Below are 24,966 nucleotides of genomic sequence, written 5' to 3'. Positions count from 1 at the left end.
TTCAAATGTCTTCGGTACAGCGCAGAGGGGCACTACGCATTGCTTCTGCATACCGTACAGTGTCCGCGGACGCGGTTCTAGTTATTTCTGGCGTCATGCCAATTGAGCTACTTGCTTACGAGCGAAAAGAGATTTACAATCTCAGTACCGAGATAGGTCGAGCAGCTGCCGCGGCAAGGGCGCGCGAGCAACTGATCCAGCAGTGGCAACAAAACTGGAACGCGAGCACAAAAGGTCGATGGACGCACTCCCTGATAGCCGACCTTCAAACATGGCTGAACAGACCACATGGGGAAGTCGATTTCTACCTGACGCAATTCCTCACCGGTCATGGTTACTTCCGAGAATATCTTCATAGAATGGGAAGGGTGGACTCACCGTTCTGTCACTACTGTGAAAACGTCGAAGATAACGTGTACCACACATTCTTCACCTGCGAACACTTCTTGATTTCGCGCAGAATGTTGGAAGAAAGACACGGAGACATAACTCCGAGCAACATAGTTGGGGTAATGATCTCCAGCGCAGAAAAGTGGGAAGCGCAGTTGCGAGATACGTGAAATTCGTACTCCGCTGCAAACGAGAGGACGGTTGTCTACTGAGGACACCCGAATGAAACGCCTCTAAAAAAGAGCAGCCCCAAGGCTCTAACAGCGCGCTCCTGCATCTGAAGACATGCAGAATGGCGGTGCCAGATGCGGGATTCTTGCGCGGGCGGTGGGAGTTTGGGTTTTAGTGGGTAGCCCAACACGCTTCGGTGGGAGTCCCACACTCGGGGAAGGTAGTATAGAGACTAGCGCCCCCGGCCAGTGCATAAAGCATTTCCCTCTCCTACGAAAAAAAAAATAATAATAATAATAATAATAGTAATAATGATAATAATAATAATAATAAGAATAATAATAAAATTTGCATAAAATGGCAGGTTTGGTAGCTGGCGAGGCCTAGTCTTCAGTCTACTTTTGTGTGCGGCGGGCGGAAAGACCTAGTTTCCGCTCCGCGCTGCGAACAGGCTGTTGATCAAGGTCGGTAAGGCCGGGTTTCCGATCCATGTTCCCGAAGACATTATGTACTTTGTATGTGTGGCAGGCGGAAAGCTCTGGTTTCCGCTCCGCGCTATGAACAAGCTGTTGAACATGGTCGGAAAGAACGAGTTTCCGATCCATGTTCCCGAAGTCATTACTTTGAATGTGTGGCAGGCGGAAGGCTCTAGTTTCTGCTCCGCACTGTGGACCAGCTGTTGAGCATGGTCGGAAAGAACGAGTTTCCGATCCATGTTCCCAAAGTCATTATTTTATTATTATTTATTATTATTATAATCTTGAACCCATCGACCAGGACACATATTCCCTATAAATATAGTTTCTTTGTTTCTGGCGTTGCATTATTTTGAAGTATTTTCTGATATTATAAGCAATGTAGTTTTGTGGCTACAATCTATAGAGTTGACTGATTGATGATGATGAAACGCTCAAGTTCTGAATTTTTTTTTATCATAAAAGAAAAAATTTCTCTTGACGGTGACGTAACTTGGAAAATGTCAAATACTTGCCTTACACCATTAGCAAATTTCCAAATATCCTACAATGCGCTTCATGATCATGTTAGGCTGACAGAACTGAAGCCATTCTAAAAGACCCACCCAATAAGGACTGAAAAAAATGCTTCCCCTCTTGGTTCCTAGAAGATGGTTTCCCATTTACAATTTACGCGAATGTACTTAAGTATATGTTTATATTATTTAGCATTACAAATAGCATTCAATAAGCATTTAAGTCTTAATAAATCATATTTGATCTGAACCTTAAATATTTAAATTCCTTAAAGTAATATGATTTTTTTTAATAAAACCAGCTTTAAAAGAACTTCTTCGAAAGGCCTTCAGAAGTACGCCCTACAAAAGCCCTTCTGGAAGGTCTTTGAGTAGCGAAAGCACTTTCAGAAAAGCGTTTGGAAGAGATTTTAACTCCTGAAACTATCTACTGCGTCGTATGTGTGACCCCTCAGCCGTGTACCCAGGCCCGTCAAGAAGGAGGGAAAAAGAGGTGAATCCCCCGGGGCCCGGGCTTTTTAAGGGAACCGAAATATCAGAGCCAGAACTTGATATAATTTTTTGCAATGTAATTGTTCCTTCGTTAGAGGCTTTTATTATAAATATATTCCGATGATCGAGTTTTATCTCGATGGCCCTGCGTGTACCTGTTCAGGAACTTGCAAATTTTTGGCATTTGCCTGAAGAAACAAAATTAGATTTTAACCATATAAACTAAGCAGAAAGAAGGTAAACTCACCAGATATTGTTCAACATGTTAGAAAAACATTTTCATTATCGAATTTCGATTACTAATGACAGAAAGCCTTACCTATTTTTCAAAGCAAAATCTGCTAAAAATTAGATGAGTGTCTGCTTTGACCTTCAATAAAAAACCAGGACAATCTAAGTGTGGACCAGGACACCAGGACAATTTGTTTAAATCAGGACAAATCCTGGAAAACCAGGACGTCTGGTAGCCCTAATGTACGTACACATGTGTAAACGAAAGGCATACATCGCTTCACACTCCCGTGCAGTATGTGGTTGGCACAACAAATTAAACATAAGTATGTATGTATGTATGGAAATTCAACGCAGATTTACTCTTGCCAACAAGTGCTACTTTACACTAAGTAGGCAATTCAGGAGTAAAGTCCTCTCTCGACGTATGAAAACCACACTCTACAATGACAACGTCCGATGAGGGGGCTCTTGGAGTATTCGAGAGAAATATTTTGCGGAAGATTTACGGACCTTTACGCGTTGGCGACGGCGAGTGCCGCAAACGATGGAATGATGAGTTGTATGAGCTTTTCAACGACATGGACATAGCGCAGCGAATTCAAATACAGCGGCTCCGCTGGCTTCACCATGTCGTTCGAATGGACTCCAACGCTCCAGCTATGAAAGTATTCAACTCGGAACCCGCTGGTGGTAGCGAAGGAAGAGGGAGTCCCCCGCTGCGTTGGAAAGATCAAGTGGAGAAGGACTTGGCTTCATTTGGCATTTCCGATTGGCGTCAGTTGGCACAGAAAAGAAACGACTGGCCTGCTTTGTTAACCTCGGCCAAAATCGCCTAGGCGGTTGCAACGGCAAATAAGAAGAAGAAGATGTATATATGTATGTATGATTTTTGTTTTTTTTTTTTATCAGTACGAAGCCCATCAGTGTGGGACTTTTACTAAAGTGTTTGAGAAAGCTTTACTGAACAATTTGTTTGAAAAGTTTTCACCTACCCAAATGCCGAACTTAATGTTGTCAAGAATTTATAATATATTAGCAAACGAAGTGCTCAAAACTCTTTGATCCTGAAATGTTCAAATCAAAGATTTTATGTTACCACTGAACTTATTTATATCTATATCTATACTAATTATATAAAGAGAAGTCCCTTCTCCGTTAGGTGGACAGACACCGATCTATTCGAAAAAATCTTATTTATGGCCCGTTTTGCTTGAAATTTGGTATGTATCTTTTTGCCTAGATTAGCATATACAAACATAGGATCCTTTTTGGGTAAGTGGACCTGGGGCCGTTTTTATGGCCCAATTTGCTTCAAATTTGGTACGAGGATAACGAGGACCTATATATTCGAAAATATCTTCTTTATGGTCCGATTTGCTTGAAATTTGTTTAGATTATTGCCTAGATTTACATATAGGATTCTTTTTTCTGATAGGTAGACCAGGGACCAATCTATTCGAATTTTTTTTTATTTATTTGCCGATTTTCATGAAATTCGGTACACTTCGAAAGGTGTTTTAAGGCACCGCAAAGCAAGCGGGTATTGGCTACTTATTTATACTTATTATCTATACCAATCATATAAAGAGAGGTCCTATCTTTTTAGATAACTTTTGGTTATAGGCTGATAATGATTTCGATATATCAAGGGACGCTCCCACACAAATTGAAACTTTCACACCGCATATCTCTGGATGTATTTGTGGTAGGGGGCGTGGCGCCTTCCAAACATACTCAAACCCTTATCTTCATATCTGTAAATAATAATAATAGATTGGCGCCAACACATATGTTAGTGTTTGGCCGAGCTTCTCCTCCGATTTGTGACGTGCGTATTGATATTGAGCGGAGGGAGCTACAGTTTTACGCCGACTCCGAACGGCGATTGTATTTTTATGAGAAGCTGTTTTTATGGCAGAAATACACTCGGAGGTTTTCCATTGCCTGCCGAAGGACGACCGCTGTTAAGAAAAACCCCTTTTCCTAAATTTTTTTCGATGTTGCTTTGACCAGGGTTTGAACCCAGGCGCAGCGGAGTGGAATCGCCCACTTACCACTACACCACAGCTGAAACACAAAACTATATAATTCTTCGGTACATGTGTTTTTAACTTTGTTTAACTTTTCCTGAATGACCGAAATGATTTTAATGAAATTTTTTTATGTGTTTTAGTGGGTCCCTGTATTGTTAGACTCACAACTAAAATGCCAGGTGGCGCTGTAGTCGAGTTATTACTAAAAAATCGTATTTATGATCTGATCTGGCAAATTTTCAATTTATGTATTGGTAACGTGAAGGGAAATATTTCTGCGAAAAAATTGCTCGCTAGGTGGCTGTGGAGTCAAGTTATTACTAAAAATCGTAATTATGGTCCGATTTGTCTAATAATCGAGATATATCTTTGCAACAGTATGGACAATACTATTGCAAAAAAAGCTGCAAGGTGGTATTTCTAAAAATGCTCAACTGAAGTCATTCGGAGACACCAAAGATCAAAGTCAAATCTACCGCCATAATCATTGCGGATCTTGCTCTTCTTCTTCTTCTTATTTGGCGATGTAACCGCCTAAGCGATTTTGGCCGAGTTCAACAAAACACGCCAGTCGTTTCTTTTTTGTGCCAACTGGCGCCAATTGGAAATGCCAAGTGAAGCCAAGTCCTTCTCCACCTGGTCTTTCCATCTCAGTGGGGGCCTTCCCCTTCCTCTGCTACCACCAGCGGGTTTCGAGTTGAATACTTTCAGAGCTGGAGCATTGGTATCCATTCGAACGACAAGGAGAAGCCAGCGGAGCCGCTATATTTTAATTCTCTGCACTATGTCCATGTCGTTGTAAACCTCATACAGCTCATCGTTCCACCTTCTGCGGAACTCGCCATCGCCAACGCGTAAAGGCCCGTAAATCTTCCGCAAAATCTTTCTCTCGAATACTCAGTCCAAAGTAGCACTTGTTGGCAAGAGTGATTCTGCGTTGGATTTCCTTGCTGATATTATTATCAGTGTTAATGCTGGTTCCCAATTAAATGAAATTCTCTACTTTCTCGAACTGTCAACAGTGATGTGGGTGCCAAGGCGGAATGTGCTGACTGTTTGTTTGATGACAGGAGATACTTCGTCTTGTCCTCGATAATATACAACTTGGAAAAGGCAGAACATTATCATAAGACAGCAATTGCACGCTCTTGTAGTAAATTGTTCCTGAGCGGTTCAGTACTGCAGCTCTTATTATCTTCTCCAACATCAGATTAAAGGAGTCACATCAAAGGGAGTCGCCATGCCTGAAACCCCGTTTGGTCTCGAACGGCTCGGAGAGTCCTTTCCCAATTCTGACGGAGCTGGTGGTAAGTATTGCTCAACGTCATTTTACATAGCCGCATCAGTTTGGCGGGTATGCCAAATTCAGACATAGCGGCATATAGGCAACTCCTTTTAGTGTTGTCGAAAGCGGCTTTAGAGTGCACAAATAGGTGGCGAGTGTCGATCCTTTTCTTGTGGGTCTTTTCTAATATTTGGTTTATTGTGAATACCTGGTCTATGATAGATTTTCCAGGCCTAAAGAAACACTGATAAGGCCTAATCAGTTCATTGACGGTGGGCTTCAGTATTTCACACAATACGCTCGATCACCTTGTAACCTATGCTTAGAAGGTTGATCCCGCGGTAGTTGGCGCAAATGGCGGGGTCGCCTTTTTTGTGGATTGGGCAGAGCACACTTAAATTCCAGTCGTCGGGCATGCGTTCATGTAACCATATTCTGCATAAGGGTTGATGCATGCACCTTATCAACTCCCCGCCACCGTACTTGAATAGCTCAGCTGGCAGGCTGTCAGCTCCAGCAGCTTTGTTGTTTTTCAGCCGCGTTAATGCTATTCGTAACTCGTCTTAGTCAGGCGGAGGAACATCCGTCATCATTGACTAGGGGCTCGGGTTCTTCTTCTCCACAATTTTCCGTGCTGCTACCATTCATTAGGGTGGAAAAGTGTTCCCTCCATAATTTAAGTACGTTCTGAACATCGGTAACTAGGTGCCTATTGATGTTCACACAGAAGTACGCCCTGGTCTTGAAACCTTCCGTAAGTCGCTTAACTCTCTGGCCAAATTTTTGGGCATTCTTTCTGTCGGCCAGCATTTCACGCTCTTCGAACTCACGTATTTTCAGCCTCTCTCTTCTTAATGCGGAAAATACGTCGCGCTTCCCTCTTCAGATCCCTATAGCTGTCCAACATAGCGCGCGTTGTGCCCGATCGCAGCGTGGCCCATCTTTTTTCTCTGCAGCTGCCTGACACTCCTCATCGTACCAGTTGTTCTTTCGGGCTCGCTGAAATCCGACTATGAGTAGCGAATGCATTGGCTGTCTGTTGTGAGTGCAGCTTTTCGACGTTAAGCTTTCCTTGCATATTCGGGCGCACATTTTTTGCTGCACAGAGATGGGTGCGTATCTTGGCTGCAACAAGATAGTAGTCCGAGTCGATGTTTGTGTCTCGGAGTGTACATACGTACAAAACACTGGAAGCATACCCTCCGTCTATCACAACATGGTCCATTTGGTTTTTCGTTTTTCGATCCGGAGACAGCCACGTAGCTTGATGAATCTTTTTATGCTTAAACCTAGTACTGTATACTACCATGTTTCGGGCCCCGGCGAAATCGATCAGCCTCAGTCCGTTGTCGGACGATTTTGATATCGTGGCAGGGCAGCGCTCGTACACGTGCGCTCCAAGAGCTCATAGAAGATATCCTTGGACACCTCATCCTTCTTTTCCGTCGGGGCATGGGCCCAGATGAGCGAGATGTTGAAGAATCTGATCGTTGATGTCAGCTTTTGTTCTTACGAGGATATCAACCAGCCGGGCAGAGGCACCCTCCCCATTAAGGGTCCGGACATTCCAGGTGCATGCCCTCAAATCGTAGTCCTTTAAACATTTGCTGTGGTCGTCATAATAAGGGGGTCTCATCCGAAGCATTATTTCGCTTCTTCACTGGAAGGGGTTTTACGTGGCGGGTCCCAAACCCAGCATATTGGATTTCTGTGGACCTATTTTGAAATTGCCACCAACTATATTATACAGATTCAAGGACAGTTTATCAGAAACTGTTCTTCATGGCAGAAATACACTCGGAGGTAAAAACTTTTTTGTTATATTTTTTTGATGTTGGGTTGAACATGGCTTGAACCCAGGCCCTGCGGAATGGTTGCGCGCTAACCACTACACCACAGCGGCCGCCGTTGAAATTCAGTAATCAGTTTGTTTTTTTAACCGACTTCCAAAAAAGGAGGATGTTATCTGTTCGTCGGAATATATTTTTTTTTTATGTATGTTACCGCATAACTTTGGACCACGGCAACCGATTTCGATAATTTGCAATAGAAAGGTAGTGTCTCAGAGGTGGTCCCATACTAATTTGGTTTAGATCCGATCATTGAATCATGAAATCTATATACATATATATATTTTTTTTAAGTCGGTTTTTTTTTGCTAAAAATTACTTGTACGTATACTAGCTTGTTGGAATAATTTATCGACTTTATATGATGCGATATAACTATACACATTTATGAGAGATGAGAGATCTAAGATTTCAAGAAAACATTTTAAAATTGTTCACTGTGTCTTTTTAAGGAAACGATGAAAAGTAATAAAAATCAACTAAAATATAAATGTACAGCTCATGTTAAAACAATATGACCATTGATTTTTCTCGATTTAATTCTACTGTTCCTAAGTAAATTGATTTTATGTTTCTTCATAGAAGCATAGAAGAGTCTATAGCGAAACTCAAAAAAATTAAAGTTATAAACTTTGTGCAAGGTTTGAAAAACTTTTCAAATTTCATTTCACTGCGATTTAAAAATCTAGAAGAAAATGGTTCCCAATCGAATGATGCTAATATGTATGTTTATAAATGCAGCTGTATCAAATCCACATCCCCCTTTCCAATAATTACCACTTTTCGTCATAAGTAAGATATTTAGTACCAGGTTGACCGAGCTTTGCCCGGAGTACATATACTTTTTAAAGTTTTCAAGATTTGGATAGCTTTTAAAAAATATTTTGGAAATAAACAACGAAACAAAAATAGGATTTCGAGATCTATTAAATAAATTTCTTACTCTAAAATTTATGTGGCAACCCTATTCCGAAGTACGCTGGAATGAATGGTACATATCTTGAGCGTATATGTACTGTGTATACATAAAACAAATGGTTGAAAAAGTAAAACCTTATTGCACATCTACAGACCAAGCGCTTTAATGTGACATCTTTGAAAATCGGGCGAACGGTACAGACCTTTTATGCTGCACCAAAAATGCCTTCGAGTAATATATATATATATAGAATTATGGGGTGCACTCTATAATAATTTGAGTTATGATTGCTTTTTACATAGGGCTGCCAGACGTCCCGGTTTTCCCGGACATGTACCGGTTTTAGACTATTTGTCCCGGTGTCCCGGTCCAACCTTAAAATGTCCCGGGTTTCGTTTAAGTGTCCCGGTTTTCGAATTGATTGCACAAATTTTGCATAAAAATGACTACACTGAGAGATAAAACGCGTTGTAATATTAAGAAAAATTTTATGAATTTACTGGGGGAAATAACGCATAGTAAACATGAATATTTTTTATTTGATTATCGTTTTAAAATGCTCGTATTTAAAAACAATACTTTCATACCACGCATATGTGGTGTTGAATCAAACTGAACATTTGAATGCACATTTACATGCCTGGCTGTAGCTGAGTATACGAAAATGCTTGCCACAATTTGCTAATTTCCAGAGCGTCAGGGTTCAAATCCCATTACAGGCAGCATGGAATTTAAATATTTTTTTTTTAACTTAATTATGAAAAAACATCCGTTAAGTGCAAAGCGCTTCATTTTAATATTGGCGTATTTCAATTGAATATTTCTATACTAAATACTAAAATTTTTATACTTAAATTTATTACGAGTTGGGTTGGTGCTCTTTCATATGCGATTTTTTTTTAAATTTAGCAAGTTTTGCACAAGCATTAGTTGATGATTAATATAAGTATGTACCTAAACACGTTAAAATGTCATGCACAGAGTTTTAAAATTATATTAAGCAAAAGCCAGAAGTTTTGAAACAAGTTCACAGCAACGTAACAAATGACTGATATTTTAATGTTACCTTGTATTTAATTTTTTTCTTTCGTGAAACCTAGATTACTTATCCGTACAAAATTGGCTCGGAGACTCTCTCATCTCATCACAATTTCAAATCAGATCTTTTAGACAAATTCTGAAAATGTAGCTTTTGAGTCGATTAGTAAAGTGCAAATCTGAAGTTTCGAGAAAATTTCGTTGATTTTTTGCAATTATATATTTTTTGCTGACAGTGTCTTCCACATACAAAAAAATGTCGAACATAGTTTGTATGGAAGAAACTCTCAGTAAAAACAATACCAAAAATCAACTAAGTTTTTATGGGATGCAAAACTTCATTTTCAAAATTTTTACAAAAAAGTCTGAATAGAAAGTTGCGAATTTGTATGCAAATTTATTGCATTTTCCCGAGATTTGCACAAAGTTTAGACATTTTATTTTTATGTTTTCTGATGTATTAAGTATAAACTGTATTTTTATAAGGAACAAAAAAGGTACATGCATTATGAAAAATTCTCTGTCCTTTAGTTGTGATAAATTGTTTTGTTTTGCTGGTGTACGTTGTAATGATCTCATGATCTCATGTTTTTATGTTTTTGTTTTTGTTTGTCAAAATAAAATTTTACTACATCCTTTCGTACGTAATTTTTGTCGAAACGATAGGGAAGGTAGCGAGAGGCCTCTCCCCCCTTAAGTGTCCCGGTTTGGCAACAGAGATATCTGGCAGCCCTATTTTTACACCGAAGTTGAGTAAAATGAGTACAAATTTTTTTTTAAATTATCAATGGCAAACATATTATGCCGACGCAGATTCTTAGGTGGCATATGAAAGTTCAAAGACTCTAAGAGTATGGGGCAATCGATGTAGCCATTAACAATATCATAAATAAAAGTAATTGCAGATATTACGCTTCTACTCTGCAATGTGTGTAAATTAAATAATTTGCACCTGGAAGCATAAGGAGGTAGAGGCAAGTCGAATTTAAGATCAGATAGACAATATTTCACAAAAGTTTTTTGAACGCGTTCAATTCTTTTATTATGAACTTCGTAATAGGGACTCCATATTATAGAGCCATATTCAAGTCTAGATCTTACCAAAGAGTTGTACAATAGTTTTCTGGTATATGGGCCTTAAACTCCGAGCTATTCCGTTTAATTAAGGCTAGCATCGAAAAGGCTTTAGGAATTACAAAATTGAGATGTTCAGTAAACGTGAAAGATGCATCAAAAACAATACCCAAATCGCGAATTTTGTCAACCCTAGCTAACGGCGTATTAGAGACATAATAACTCGAAATCAAGTTATTATTGAGTTTAGAGTAGGTAATGAAAAAGCATTTATTAGCATTGAGTGTCAATTTATTCCTGTTGCACCAATCATTAAAACAGTTGAGTTCATATTGAAGCATGCGCAAATCAGATTTATTTTTAACCTACAAAAAGATCTTTAAATCATCTGCATATAAAAGATACCTACATTGTCTAAAACTAACACTTTTGAATAAATATTGATGAATTCCTTAGTCACACTGCTCAAAAAATCTGAAAGTCCGGTACATGTTTAAACAAAATAAATTCAGGGCCGTATTTAAGAAAAGTCGCCTAACATCAATTTATTTAAAAATAGATTTCATTTTAGATAGTGCTACATATTTTGAAATTGTGGAAATTGATGATCAAAATTAAAAAATTAAGAGAAATATGTTTTTTTTTTTTTTACCTGATATAAAATCCCAACACGCCGAGTTCGACGATAGATTTGTTCGGCCTTTGAAATCGAATCAAAACTGGTCATTCAAAAACTCATAAATCTACAAAATCGTATTTTCTGCCCTAAATCCACAGGTCGCGACCTCTACATGATATTTAAAAAATCTTTAAAAATAGGAAGTAAAATTTCTCATAAAAACGGGTAAAATTAGGGGATATGATCTTGAAATTTCCAAAAAAAAACATTTTCGATGGGTACCCTAATGCATTAGTATATTAATAAATTAATGTATGTACCTAGTACACAACGTTACTGCGAGCTTCAAAAAAAGTATCAGTTGCCAAGCAGAAACAGTATCAGAAAGTATCAAAACTTCATAATTAAATTCGAGAAGTCGAGTAAGCAAATAAGTCTCAAGTTGCCGTTGTCAAAGTTTATTCTAATATCGTCCAGTATTTTAACCATTGCCGTCGAGCAACTATGCTTTTTCCTGAATCCAGATTCCAGTGGAGACAGCAGACTATTTTCTTGCACAAATGCAGAAATTTGCGCAGCCATTAATTGCTCGCAAGCATTTGAAAAATCAGGCAGTATGCTAATAGATCTATAGTCGGTAGTAGAGATGGGCACGGGCCGGGCTTTTGGCAGGGACCCGACGGGCCCCTGCGTAAGCCCGCGGGTACGGGCTGGAATATTTGCTGTCAGCACGAACTCGTGCGGGCCTGGGCGTTCAGTCAAATTTCATAAAAGCACGAAAAGGCACGAAAAAGCCCGTTGCTAATACTAAAAATTTAGATGAGCTTTTGTTTTTATACAAAAAAAAAATTTTACATATTTAAAACTCTTTTGATAAGAGAAAAGAAAAAAAGAAATATTTGGAAACCGATTGAAAATATATGATACTTAGTAGTTTTGTTTATATACATATCTGTGCATAAAATACCTTCCACTTTTTCTACTTCCCAGAAAATATACTATAAAAATCTTTGATGTAAAATATTGATTCGCTTAAGCAAATATACAAATATACCTTTCATTGGATATCCATATTGCGATGTTTTAAATAAATTTTGTAGAATCGAACACAAGTGGTAACCTTACACTATTATCCTAAGAGATAACATTTTGTATATAGGAAAGCATTGCTTAAGGACCTTCTCTTAGTACCCAAGAATAGTAATATTTTACCTTTTTTTACAAAAAATTAAATAAATATGCGATTCAAAATAGGTGGCAACCGTATTACAAATATTTTTGAATTAGGGATCTTTAAAATACCTTCCATTTGATACCCATATTATGATGATTTAATTAATTTGTAACTAATTTCTAACAGGTGGCTACCTTATACGAGTCTTCTCGAAGATAATGCCTATTCAGATAACCTTAAACTCCAAAACATTATCGGCGTACAAAATTTCATCAAAACAACAACATCCAAACAAGATTTGACGAACTATTTGTAAATATGTATAAGGAAAGGAGTTTCTTAAGGCATTTTTTCTGTACAATTTTTGAAAACTATTATTTATTTTACAAAACACGTGCGTAAATTACCGAACAAATCTCTGTACCAATGATTTTGTATATTGTACAAAGGCATTCGTAATATTTACGTGTGGTTTTAAAATATGTGAAATCTACAATTCTATATTCGTTTTATTTATTAAACACTTTCGTACAATGCCGGCCAGAACTTGCACATTGTGTAGTTTTTCGTTCGCGTTTTCACACCGACGCTAACGATGTGTATTCACGAAGTTACTTTTTCGCTTCTCCCGCGCTTGACACGCGGACTGCTTGCGTACATAGTACTAATGCAGAAGAGGCATTTCGCGTCAAGCGGACAGGGAAAAAATTGGGATGCTTTAGAATTCCTTCATATTTTGGGAAATTGTATCTGTGTGAAATATGAAATTGTGTGTATATTTTTTTTCTTCCAAAGAATAGTAAAGACTAAAATTAAGCTTTTTCTGAAGTATTTTTTCGTATTGAAAAGAAATTCAAAAAGTTTAAACTTCGCGATTTGGTGAGAAAATTTCTCGGTTTTTAAAAAGCGGGATCAATTTTCCAAAAAAAAAATGTTGTTATACTACACCGGAAGTGAAAATTTAAAAACTAAATTTGAGAAACATCCACCAATTTTTTTAATACCCCAAAAGTTTTAGAGTGTGATCTGCATTAATTTGGGAGGTACGTAAATTTGTTCACATATACCTAGCACTATATATGATGCCACGTGCAGTTTGAAAATTGTATTGGCACCGACCGCTTCACAATCTCCACCCAAATTCTGTCCAGTGATGATTTTGTAGATAGTTTGTGTGATGCCCTGGAGACTCTGAAACCACATGCTTATATTGCAGAAGAACAGTCGCTTTATTTTAAAAATCTAAGGGAAAATTTAGACGAAGGAGAAATCATCGTACAGTGTGATTTTGCAGAAAATTATAGTTTTGTTGTCCGAAATGCCGTCCAGGCTTTTAATTTTTTTTTTTCAATACGAAAAAATACTTCATTAAAAACCTAATATTAATTTTTACTAGTCTTTGGAAGCCCATAACTCGAAAAGTAACCACCATATAAAGAAAAAAATATGCACACAATTTCATATTTCACACAGGTACAATTACACAAAATATGAAGGAATTCTAAAACATCACCCCTTTTCCCAGTCCGCTTGACGTGAAATGCCCCAGAAATATGTTTTTTAAAGTCGTACAATATACGAATATTTTCGTGCAATATACTAAATTGCCGGCAGTTTAATATTTCATCATATTTTATGTACCGCGTGTCATTGCGAAATTACCTGTTGGCTGCGGTGGGACGTATAATATAAATTTAATCGTCTTATAAAGGAATTTTCTGGATAAAAAACACAATAAAAAATTAAATATTAATTTGTGATTTGAATTTTATAATCATTCGTGGAGCTATCGATTAATCGTAAACATTGCTAGCCGTGATTGCTAGCTGGCAAAGGTGAGTGAGTGAATTTTAAGTTTTGTTTTTTTTTTTGCTTTTTATTGTTGTTGTTTTATTGTTGCGTATAGAGCGTTGACACATGATCTCTTTGCAATGGCTTATCAGAAAAGCTCAAACACTGGTGCGCGTGCGCTGCAACACCTATGAACAGAATTCGAGACACCAAGAATAAATAATCCAGAACAAATATTTGATGTTTGACCGCAATACAAATTGCCTGATGATTTTCGTTTAATAAGACTAAAACTAATTCTTATTTATTTTCTTTCATTAACATAAATTCTTTTTTTTATATTGAGCCTGATTTCGTCTTCTTATTCGGAACCAGAAATTAGGTCCTTGGTAACCTCATTGCTTTTTGCAATTTACTTTTGGATAACAGTGTTTGTTTTTTTAATGTTGGTCGGAAACTGGATTTGAACCCAGGCCATGCGGAATGGTAGCGCGCTGCTAACCAATACACCACCGCGGCCTCCAATCGGAATACAAATTAACAATATTGAATATTTATTTAATTTTAAACTGTATGTATTTTGCTCTAGTGTAAAAGAAAATCGACAGTGTTTTTATTTGGTAACATAAATTCATCATAAAACTATGGGCGCGGATGAATAGCGCATTTATCTGCATATACCCGTATTTTTCATTAAAAATTTAGCTTTCCTATACAAGTTTTTGGATTTTTCAAACAAGTTTGAAAATATTTCATTTTTTAATTACAGATGGAAATATACGCATACTCACAGACTATAAAACCCGTAGCTCAAATGATAACACGAAACTTTCATTATATTTTTATCATTAATGTTAAGCGATTTTGCAAAACTTATTGTTAAACAAAAACGCTTAAAATTTACGATAAAATAGGATAAAAGTGTTGTGTTATAACTCGTACTATGGTTTTTGCAGTGTGGTGAGTGAAAGCAACAAACGCGAAAATAATTTTGTTAAAAATACGCATTATTTTTGTGCATTATACAAAAATTTCGTAAAAAACTAAGAAATAATACGAGTCTTTAATAAAATCCGTAAAACATACTGAAGATCTGATGTCTCGTATTTTTGTAATATGTACCAAAACGGTTTTGTACAACGAAAACTCTCGTGGCTCAAAATGACGAAAAATTTCGTAAGATGTACGCAATTTTTCGTTATATTTACTCAGATTTCATTTTCAGTGTATGTCAAATTTCAGGACGTTTGCATAAGCGGTTCCAAGGATAAGCCATATGAGATATTCAGTTTTTGTGTAAGCGCCACGTTACGTCGTTAGCGTAAGCGGTTCCAGAGGTAATCGATAGGAGAAGTTCAGAAGTATCGGAAGTGCCACGCTCCCCTTTTCCAATACCTCCCTCCCTTATCGATAACATATGTAACCTTGTCAAATTTTAGGACGTTAGCGTAGCGGTTCCAGAGATAAGCGATATGAGAAGTTCAGTCTGTATGTGAGGTGCCACGCCGCCATTTCCCATACCTACTACTTATTGCCCTAGCTAGGGTATTTATATTTCAGTTCCCAAGCGTAGTTGGATTAAGAGATGTATTAGTGCCCTCAAAAAAGGGGTTTCAATATTTTATTGTGACGTATGTATACGTCGGCCGCTGTGGTGTAGTGGTAAGCAGTGCGCGCTTCTACTCCACAACGCCTGGGTTCAAACCCTGGTCAAAAGCAACATCGCAAAAATATAGAAAAAAGGTTTTTTCTTAACAGCGGTCGTCCCTCGGCAGGCAATGGAAAACCTCCGAGTGTATTTCTGCCATGAAAAACAGCTTCTCATAAAAAATACAATCTCCGTTCGGAGTCGGCGTAAAACTGTAGGTCCCTCCGCTTTGTGTAACAACATCAAGGGGCACGCCACAAATCGGAGGAGAAGCTCGGCCAAACACTAACATATGTGTAAGCGCCAAGCTATTATTATTAGTATGTATACGTAAGTAGTGTGTAGATATCCATCATTCTCCCAGTGTATAAGAATTTTAGGAATATCGCGGCCACAGTGCCACCTATTTTGTAAGTTTTTAGTCCAAATCTTTATTTTAAATTGGTTAACATATGTTCTAAATATGAGCCAAATCTGCAACCTAATACATTTTTTAAATATCCCGACCCCAGCGTCACCTAGCGAATAAATTTTTAGTCAGAATGTTTCCTTTCAAGATGGTGACACAAGTTCCAAATATGAACAAAATTGATCCAACCGTTAAGTAGTTTAGTGACATAGTCTATGAAATTGTGAAATCGTGACGTCTCAGCTCTCTTCATTTTTTGGTAACAACAACAAAAAAAATTTGAATTTTTTTATCGCGAAACCTTCCACCTTCCTTTCAAAAAAGTGCCTTTTACAGAATTGAAATCGGATCAGCCGTTTGGTCAAGCGCACGGTCATACGAAAGACATTTTTGGCCCTATTATGTGTGGCGACTGGGGTCTAGTTGCTAGTCTAGTAGCCATGGCTACCCGTATCGTATTTTGTATTGTAAAGGCGCAGAAAACATCCCAATTTACTTTTTTAACATGAACTTTTCCAAGTATTTGGCAACTTTGCTCCAATGTGCTAAACAATTTATGTGAACAAAAGCTTAGAGTGCAAAGTTGCTAAGTCCATTTTTTTCAATTGTACAGGAGACACAAAAAACGTTGCTAAGTAATTTTCTTTAAGTATTTTGCAAAACTTTGAATGCAATGTTGCGCGTTTTTCATTTACCCTTTATTAAAAAAAAAATAATAATAACAAAGTCTGCTTTTTTACAAAATTTTGTATCGTATCGGGCGTTAAGTATGTGCCTCATAGCTCTATTTTGCATTTTTTGTAGTCTCTCTATATACGACTCAGGTGTTATAAACAGGATAGTGGGGCAGTATATAAAATGTGGCTCAATAATTAATCTGTAAATCATAATTTTATATCTTCTACTTAGATGTTTACATGTCCTTTTCATAAATCCTATTTTTTTCGACGCTTTGTTGACGGTATACTCAATGCTATCATGGAAGTTTAATTTATTATCAATTAAAACACCAAGATTTTTAATTCTAGTAACCTCTGTAATTTTTTCATCCCTAACATGTAAATCGGGTCGCCCTAATCTAGTTTTATTTGCTGAAGAAATTATCATATAATTGGTCTTTTTATTACAACGCTTTTATCAACTTGCAATGTTGTGCGTCCAGAAACTTTCGATGTTGTGGATCCAGAAACTTTCAATGTTGTGTGTCCGACACCAAAGCAAAGCTTTGAAAAGTTCCTATAAAAAAGCATAGTGCATAGGGCGACAGCTGTAGTGAATAGGGCGAGGTAGATGACATCTAGATGTCGCCCTATGTACTACGTTTGCTACAGCGGAAATAGACGACACGCCATTTCTTTAAATAAAATTAATTGGTGCTCGTTTGTATGTACATACATATGTAAATGCATGTGTGTGCACCTTTCTATTAATATCGTTGAATTATTTTAATATCTATTGCAAACTTTTATTCAGACAGGAGTAAAAAGTAGAAAATAAATAATATAAAAAAAACTTTTTAATATACAACGCTTTTATAAATGGACTAAAAAGTAGAAAATAATATTTCTCAGTCCCATAGAATTTGTTTTGATAACTTTTGATTTTGAAATTTTAGCAAAAGTCATTATAAACAATCTATGAAATTGAAAATGAAAAGTGTGGGACGCATGTAATACACTTGAATTGATATGAAAAGTAATATATGTATGTATGTATGTATGTGGGTATATGAATAACGACCGCTTAAAATCGATTTCAAAGTTCTACTTTCGCTGTAGAAATTTTAGGTCTACGTTATGTAGTTTGGCTATTGTCAATTAAATCGAATGCTTTGTATTGCATGCGCTCCACGTTTTTCATTTTCAATTTCATAGATTGTTTATAATGACTTTTGCTAAAATTTCAAAATCAAAAGTTATCAAAACAAATTTTATGGGACTGAGAAATATTATTTTCTACTTTTTAGTCCATTTATAAAAGCGTTGTATAATAAAAAGTTTTTTTTTATATTATTTATTTACGTTTAACATTAGCTTATTTTTGCATAACCAGACATATAGTGAGTCTAAGTAATTTTGCATTTTATGAGTTGCTGTGTCCAAATCGTCTTCACTTATAGTCAAGAGTGCATCATCAGCAAACAGTCTTATCTTACAAAACCTGATTGATGATAAAATATCGTTGATGTAGATATTGAAAAGAATTGGTGCTAGTACTGAACCCTGTGGAAGTCCAAGATCTACCGGTATATCCTTAGACAATACTTCTTCTATAACTGTGTGTTGCTTCCCTGCAGTGAAAAGCCAAACCAGTTAGAAAAAGTACTAGTTCATTAAGTAGTATGTGCCTACCAGTTCGACAATTTCGAAGAACTTAGGCGATCAGCGACATCTGCCTTTGAATTGCCAAAGCCAAAAATAAAACGGAATTATAATTGCTTTTCTTACAAATGTCGGCTGTGGCGTCACGTGAAGACTACTGGTTCTGGTTCTGAAATTGCAGGTTCGAGGCCGCTTGGAGGTGGTTAAGATTTTTAAAGTTAAATAAATGTAAGTAAAAATAATTTATTGAACTTATAAATAAATAACAAATTTGATAATCTAATTGCATTGCAAAAAACATTTAGGAAGAAATGCTTGTGCTATAAAAACAAAGAAATTAAACAAAAATATTTTTTTTTATTAAATTTAAAAATTACAATAAACAGCCTAAACAAAAAAATAAATTTATAAAAAACAAAAATAAAATAAAAAATAGAAAATAAAAAAACTTTCCCTGCGTCAGGATTTGAACCTGGGACCTCAGGCTTACCACGCGAGTGCTTTGCTCTGTCGGCCATTGTGACTGCTGGAGCGTCGCGAGCAAAAAGGCACACTTATGCTTTTCACCGGGCATGAATTGGCAGACTATCTCATCAACTGGTATGATGCTACTAGTATTTATACTAGTAGATGCTGATGCATAGCCTGACAATTGACATCTCGTAGGACATCGCAATGTTAAAAATACCAGTCGCTAGCATTGAAAAAGGATGGAACGTGAACTAGTTGGGCTGAAACGCAAACCGGTAGAATTCTAGTTCACAACTAGTAGCTTTCCCTGCAGGGTTTCTATTAGTTAAGAAGCTCTCTTTTCAAGTCAATAGAAACTGCCAGTATTACTTTTTTAATTCTCATGTCTTCTTTCCATTGAGAAATAACCCAGTTAAATGTCGTTTCACACGAATGTTTAGCTCGAAACCTTGACTGCTCTTTAATTAATATATTTTTATCTTCAATATACTCCATGAGCTGGTTTTTTACCACTGTTTCTAATATTTTCTCCAGATTTGGTAGAGTATTGATCGGTCGAAGTTCTTCAGCTTTAACTGTGTTTTTAATTTTTTTGACTGGAACCACTGTGGAAACTTTCCATTCATCAGGTACGATACCATCTGTTATACTTTTGTTGATCATAATTGAATAGAAATACCCCAAGTATATTAAAGAGTCTTTTATTACTCTTTCAGATAATAATTTTTTCCCACCAATTTTATATTTAAATTTCTTGACAATTCGCACTATGTCATCAGTAGTTATTTCGTTAAATTTAAATGTGCTATCGATGTTATAATAGAAGTTATCACTATATTCTATATTTTCAATATCATTATTTATTTCCACTATGCTTTCAACAAAGTAGGTATTTAAGACCTCTGCTATTTGATTTTTAATATCAATATATTGACCACCATGATGTAATAATGTAATATCATCTTTTATACCATCATAGCAAACCGTCTGTTTTAAATATTTCCACATTAACTTGCTATCGGACTGGTTAGTTATAATTTTATTCTCCATATATTTAATTTTTTTCAGTTTTATCATTTTTTTGTATTCTTTTTTAATGCTGTAGTAGTCTGACCATTGGTGTGATGCTTTTGCTAAATTGTATGCCTCTGATTTTCTTTTATTTAGTTGTGTCAGTTCGTAGTCATACCACTTATTCTTTATTTTAATGTTTAATTGTTTCACAAACGTTAATTGTTGCAGACTGTTAAGCAAGCATAGATTTAGGAATGCTACCATTTCCTCTAAATCAAGTTGATCAAATATGGAAAAATCGTAACATCTGAGTAGATCAATTAAGCTATCACAACTATACCGTTCCCAAGAAAGAAGTTCGAAGTTCTTTAAATAAATTTTGAGCTAAATACTGAGGTATATTCATGAACATCACGTTTTATTTTTTACTTAAGTTTAAATACTTAGTATCTGCAAGTATTTCTTTAATGCATTCACCCGAATTTCGGGGGGTTATTACTAGTTTGTTTATAGTCTGAATGATTTTCATCATATTATTATCATAAATCAGTAATAGCAAGTCTCGCCGTCAATTTGGTAATTATTACGTGCCGATCGAGGAACATTTACCAAAGTTATATCGAAAAACTTAAGTGGATCTCCAGTTTTTTTCTAAAAAAAAATCTCTTCAATTTTATAAATAACCTTTAAATGAAAGAACAGGATTACAGAAAAGTATGCCAAGGAGTGACTTTTTTCGTTCAAGCTGAATGCAACGCAATATCGTCCAATTGGAGAGTCCTCAAAAGGATTTTCCAGGATATGTTAAAGACTATTGCATTTACCTACCTACAGTTACTTTTTCACATAATGGAATTAACTAAAATATTTATGTAAACACTTGTTGCACGTCCCCTACTTTCATATAACGGCAAATTTAGAAACCACGAAAAATGGACTTAAAATGGGCCCTAATTGTATTATGTTAATGCATGCAAATACTTATATTTATGCTTGCAACTACTATTAATTTCTCAAACGATTCCTAATCTTTGACAATACATGTTTGACTTCATTCACCACGATCTTGAAAAAGGACCAAATCGGCGTGACCAAGTCCGTATATGTATATACATACATACATATGTACATAAATATTCAAAAGTAATGTTGTTGCAAAACCCTAGCGTAAAAAAAATTATTTATATTTATTCATATGACTACTTTGGACTTAGCAATTTTGCACATCACGGAATAAAACGGGTAGAAATAAAACAAGTAGTTAGATCCTTTCAGAAACGGCGCATTTTCAATATTCCTTGCTTCCTGCATCAAAAACTAATTGTTCATAAAAAGTGGACTTAGCAACATTTCACTCTAAGCTAGCGAAATAACAAAATCGTCGATAGCGGGAAATAGAAAATTCCGCTACTAGACTCAGTAGCCGACAGTCAGTAGCCAGTAGCCATACGTAATGCGAATTTTAGGATATGGTTGTCCATCGGCTATCAGTCGCCTTACACAATAGGCCATTTGTTTAGACCTGCGTTCTAATCATAAGTTTTTCAAATCTCACCAAGAGATGTCACTAAGGTCTATTCGCTGACAGGACTCGTTAATATTTCTCCCTTTTGAATCCTGTTAGCTTGATCCCGTTGCCAGATTCCATATTCTGTGGAGCCTATAAATGCGGCAATTATTAATGGTATCTTTCTACCGTTATTCAGACAGAGGTGAGTGGTTTGTGTTCATTTTATATACTTATTTTTATCAAATAAAATCCTGCACTATAGGCATATTTTAAATTTAACATTAAAATACTCTTTAACTACCAGTGGAGACTATGGAATTTGTTGTGAGTAAATAATAAATATATTATCTTAAAGAATCGGCTCCCCAATTGATCCCCGTTGCCGGAATTTACGAGGATTTCCGGCCCCTAAAATGCCCCGCTCGGCCCGTTTGATAAAAACTTATTAAATTCATTATAGAAACAAATATTTTTTCATATTTCCGCTAGAAACTGTTCCTTCGGTTTAGGTTTTTTAATGGTTTCTGACTCTATACATAAAAGAAACCTTACATGGAAAAGATTTAATTGTTTACATGCTTTTTAATTAATAAAATTTACGTATAGTGTTACGTCCAGTATTGCCACAAAGAAAATCCAAATTCCTCAAAAACAAATGACAAACCATGCGAGATATCCCTTTCCTTAAAGCTATTTATGTTGTGTATGGGGGTGTTTGAAGGTCTGAGAAGCAGTTTGAGGGAAATGTCAACAAAAATTAAATTTTTTTGATTTTCTGGCCGCCATGTTGACATCTGATCAAATTGCTTACGTTGTGTACGATAAAATCGCCTCATTCGCACCGGAATTTTTACCGAATGAGGACGCAAGAGAGAAATATTTGAAGAAAGCCAAACCCTTTTACATTGTGAACCGAAAGAAAGCTAAAATTCTTTGCTAGAACGAGTCATGTTTGTTGCATGGTGTATGGCGAAATGGGAAAAGTAGGTTCGAAGAATGTTTGACAAGCCGCTTGTGTAGTGTATTTTGCTCTTTATTAAACTTCGGAAAGCTTTTTGTTAAAAAATTTGCAGAGCGATTTAACAACTCTCTTGTGTAAAACATGGTTGCATTTATAATTTGCAAATATATCGAGAGAAAATTCCTTAAAAAATTCTTTAAAATAAAAATCCTCAAAAAGTACTCAAGCGCACCCGAAATTCCTCAGGTTTTGAGGAATTACGCACAAAGTAGCAACTCTGGGTTTTTCAGTCCTGGATACGAGTTTTCTCTCCACGGCCCTGTGTATATACATATATGTATAAGCATATATTCGTATTATATTAGGCAGCAATTAATAGTCGAATCATGGTTCCTGCTAGTTAAAAATAATGAACTTATAGTGTATTTGCAGTTAACTGAGTTCCCTACATAAAGCATGAGAAACATGAATGTGTAAAAATTAAAATTTTGGGAAATCAAGTTTAAAAGTTTTTTTACGAGACATAACTCTACATTTATCCAAGTGAAATTGTAAAATATATGCTTTCCGTGCACACACGGTATTCTGGGTTTTGGTATAACGTAGAACATCCAAAAGTTAATAGAGTCAACCCAATAACTCAAAACTGATAAATTTGTACATTTATGCTTCTGGCATGTGTGTGACGATATGTATATATGTTAGTGTCCGACCGAAGGTTCGGCCTGGCTTTCGGTATTCGGCCTATTCGGCTGGTTTTTTATCTTCGGCTTCGGCCTTCGACCGAAAATGCCGCACAATTAGGCAAGTCACAATGTATTCTATTTATCGTGAAGTTACATTATTTTACGACAGTTGCTGAAATTTTGTTGTTGTTTCACATCTCTACATAACACTTTTGAAAATGTAAGAACTCTATATCGACCCCATTGCGCAAAATTATCGTATGTTACAAAAACCAAATTTTACGGGAAAGTGTTCTTTGTACTTTTTTCTGCTTTGGTAAGCACCATTAACGCTTAGCTGAGATAATATATAAATATAACTAAACACAAGATTTTTGTTGTATGGTCTCTACATTATAATTTCTTAGCACACACGATAATTACGCCCACAAAAAAAATGCATTGTCACATACGTTAAAATTTACAGTAAATTTTTGAAATTGTTATTGAAATTTAAGCCGTAATATTTGAACAGGTGATGCGTCATCGGCTATAAAACAAAGTTGCATCAAAAAGTGAATTTCATCAAAAATGTAACGTACAATAATTTTGTGCAAATGGGTAGTTATACAAACAAATACATAAAATTGATACAATTGCGTTTTGCTGTGATTTTGTAGAAACACGAGCGCTATTTGGAAGTTTTTCAACAGAAAAAAGTCAACTACGATTTGGAATGTGTTCCAGAAGAGCTTACCCTGGGAAGTGAAGCGTGAAAAAACAATCAAGCTTGAAATTTACAATTGCATCCTTCACAATACCAAAAATATTTGCCGCTGTGGAAAAATGTATGTTTGTAAGGTATTGTTTTTTTAATAAGAAAAATAAATTGTTACGAATTAAAAAAGCAAAGGCTTTTAATTTTCGGCTTCGGTGTTCGGCCGAATATTGAATAGTACCTAATATTAGGCTTCGGCTTAGGCTTCGGCCAAAATTCCAGCTTCGGTCGGACGCTAATATATGTATGTAAGTGTATATTGTAGAATAAATATTGTATATATTTACCGGTATATATGTGAATAGTCCTGGGATGCACTTGCATTTCCTTTTAGTTGATCGTCTGCAGAGTTTTTGGCAATTTCAAAAATGTTTATCGAATAATTTTCTTTAAGTTTTGAAAATCTCTCTTTACACGACTCTCGCCAATCGTGTAGGCGCCCAGAAATTCCTTGGTACTCATGCAATTTCTCCATACCAATTGGCATTTAAATTATTGATGGAATCATCAAATTATTTACTTTATTCACAAAAACATTTTTTTCAAAAATGTTCTCTACTAAATTCGCATCACGCTAGCTCTGCAAGCATCATATTTACATACTTATATAATGAAATCTTTTCCCCCCAACGAATACTTTACGAATGAAATAGTCATTTACAAGTGGCCTAAAAGCATGCGCCTTTTGTGTTTGGAATTCGTGATTTCCTATATATATACACATACATTAGCGCACACAAGGGGTGCCAGCTCTCAAGAAAAATCACAAGAAATATTTTTTATTATAAAGCACTTTGCTTTTGCTGTAAATTTTCTTGAAGAAATAAATATACGAGCATTTTTTTCTTGAGAGGTGCAAATTGATTTAAGAAATTTTGATAGAAGAAAATTCCTATTCCATTTCTTGTGCGCCATTTTATATGAATTTTTCGTTTTTTTTGAGAGCTCTTAAAAATTTAACTGCGAATGAAACCTAAAAATATGCAATGCATACTCACTTACTGAGCCTAAAAGAGTTTACAACTGATGTGTCCTTAACAAGGATTCGAAGATTTAATTTGCCCACTTCGAATTCGTTCCACCAAAATTGCCTACATAACAAAAATTCAAGTTGATTTAATTTTCTCG

At 36.0% G+C, this 24,966-nt stretch overlaps 1 protein-coding gene across 1 annotated transcript in view; it reads right to left on the bottom strand.

The window, feature by feature from the left end:
• The window catches only part of LOC118736134 (proton-associated sugar transporter A-like), a 195,641-nt gene extending 171,181 nt beyond the window's left edge, over positions 1–24,460 (bottom strand). Inside the window, exon 1 of the mRNA XM_036466233.1 lies at positions 24,126–24,460. Coding sequence (XP_036322126.1) covers positions 24,126–24,325 — 200 coding nt within the window. The 5' untranslated portion in view covers positions 24,326–24,460. The remainder of the gene's footprint in view (positions 1–24,125) is intronic.
• Positions 24,461–24,966: the final 506 nt, after the last annotated feature.

Source organism: Rhagoletis pomonella, unplaced genomic scaffold (assembly GCF_013731165.1).
Source record: "Rhagoletis pomonella isolate Grant_MI unplaced genomic scaffold, Rhpom_1.0 Rhpom_scaffold_00003, whole genome shotgun sequence".
NCBI classification, from domain to species: domain Eukaryota; kingdom Metazoa; phylum Arthropoda; class Insecta; order Diptera; family Tephritidae; genus Rhagoletis; species Rhagoletis pomonella.
This window is presented reverse-complemented; position numbering and strand designations above follow the sequence as displayed.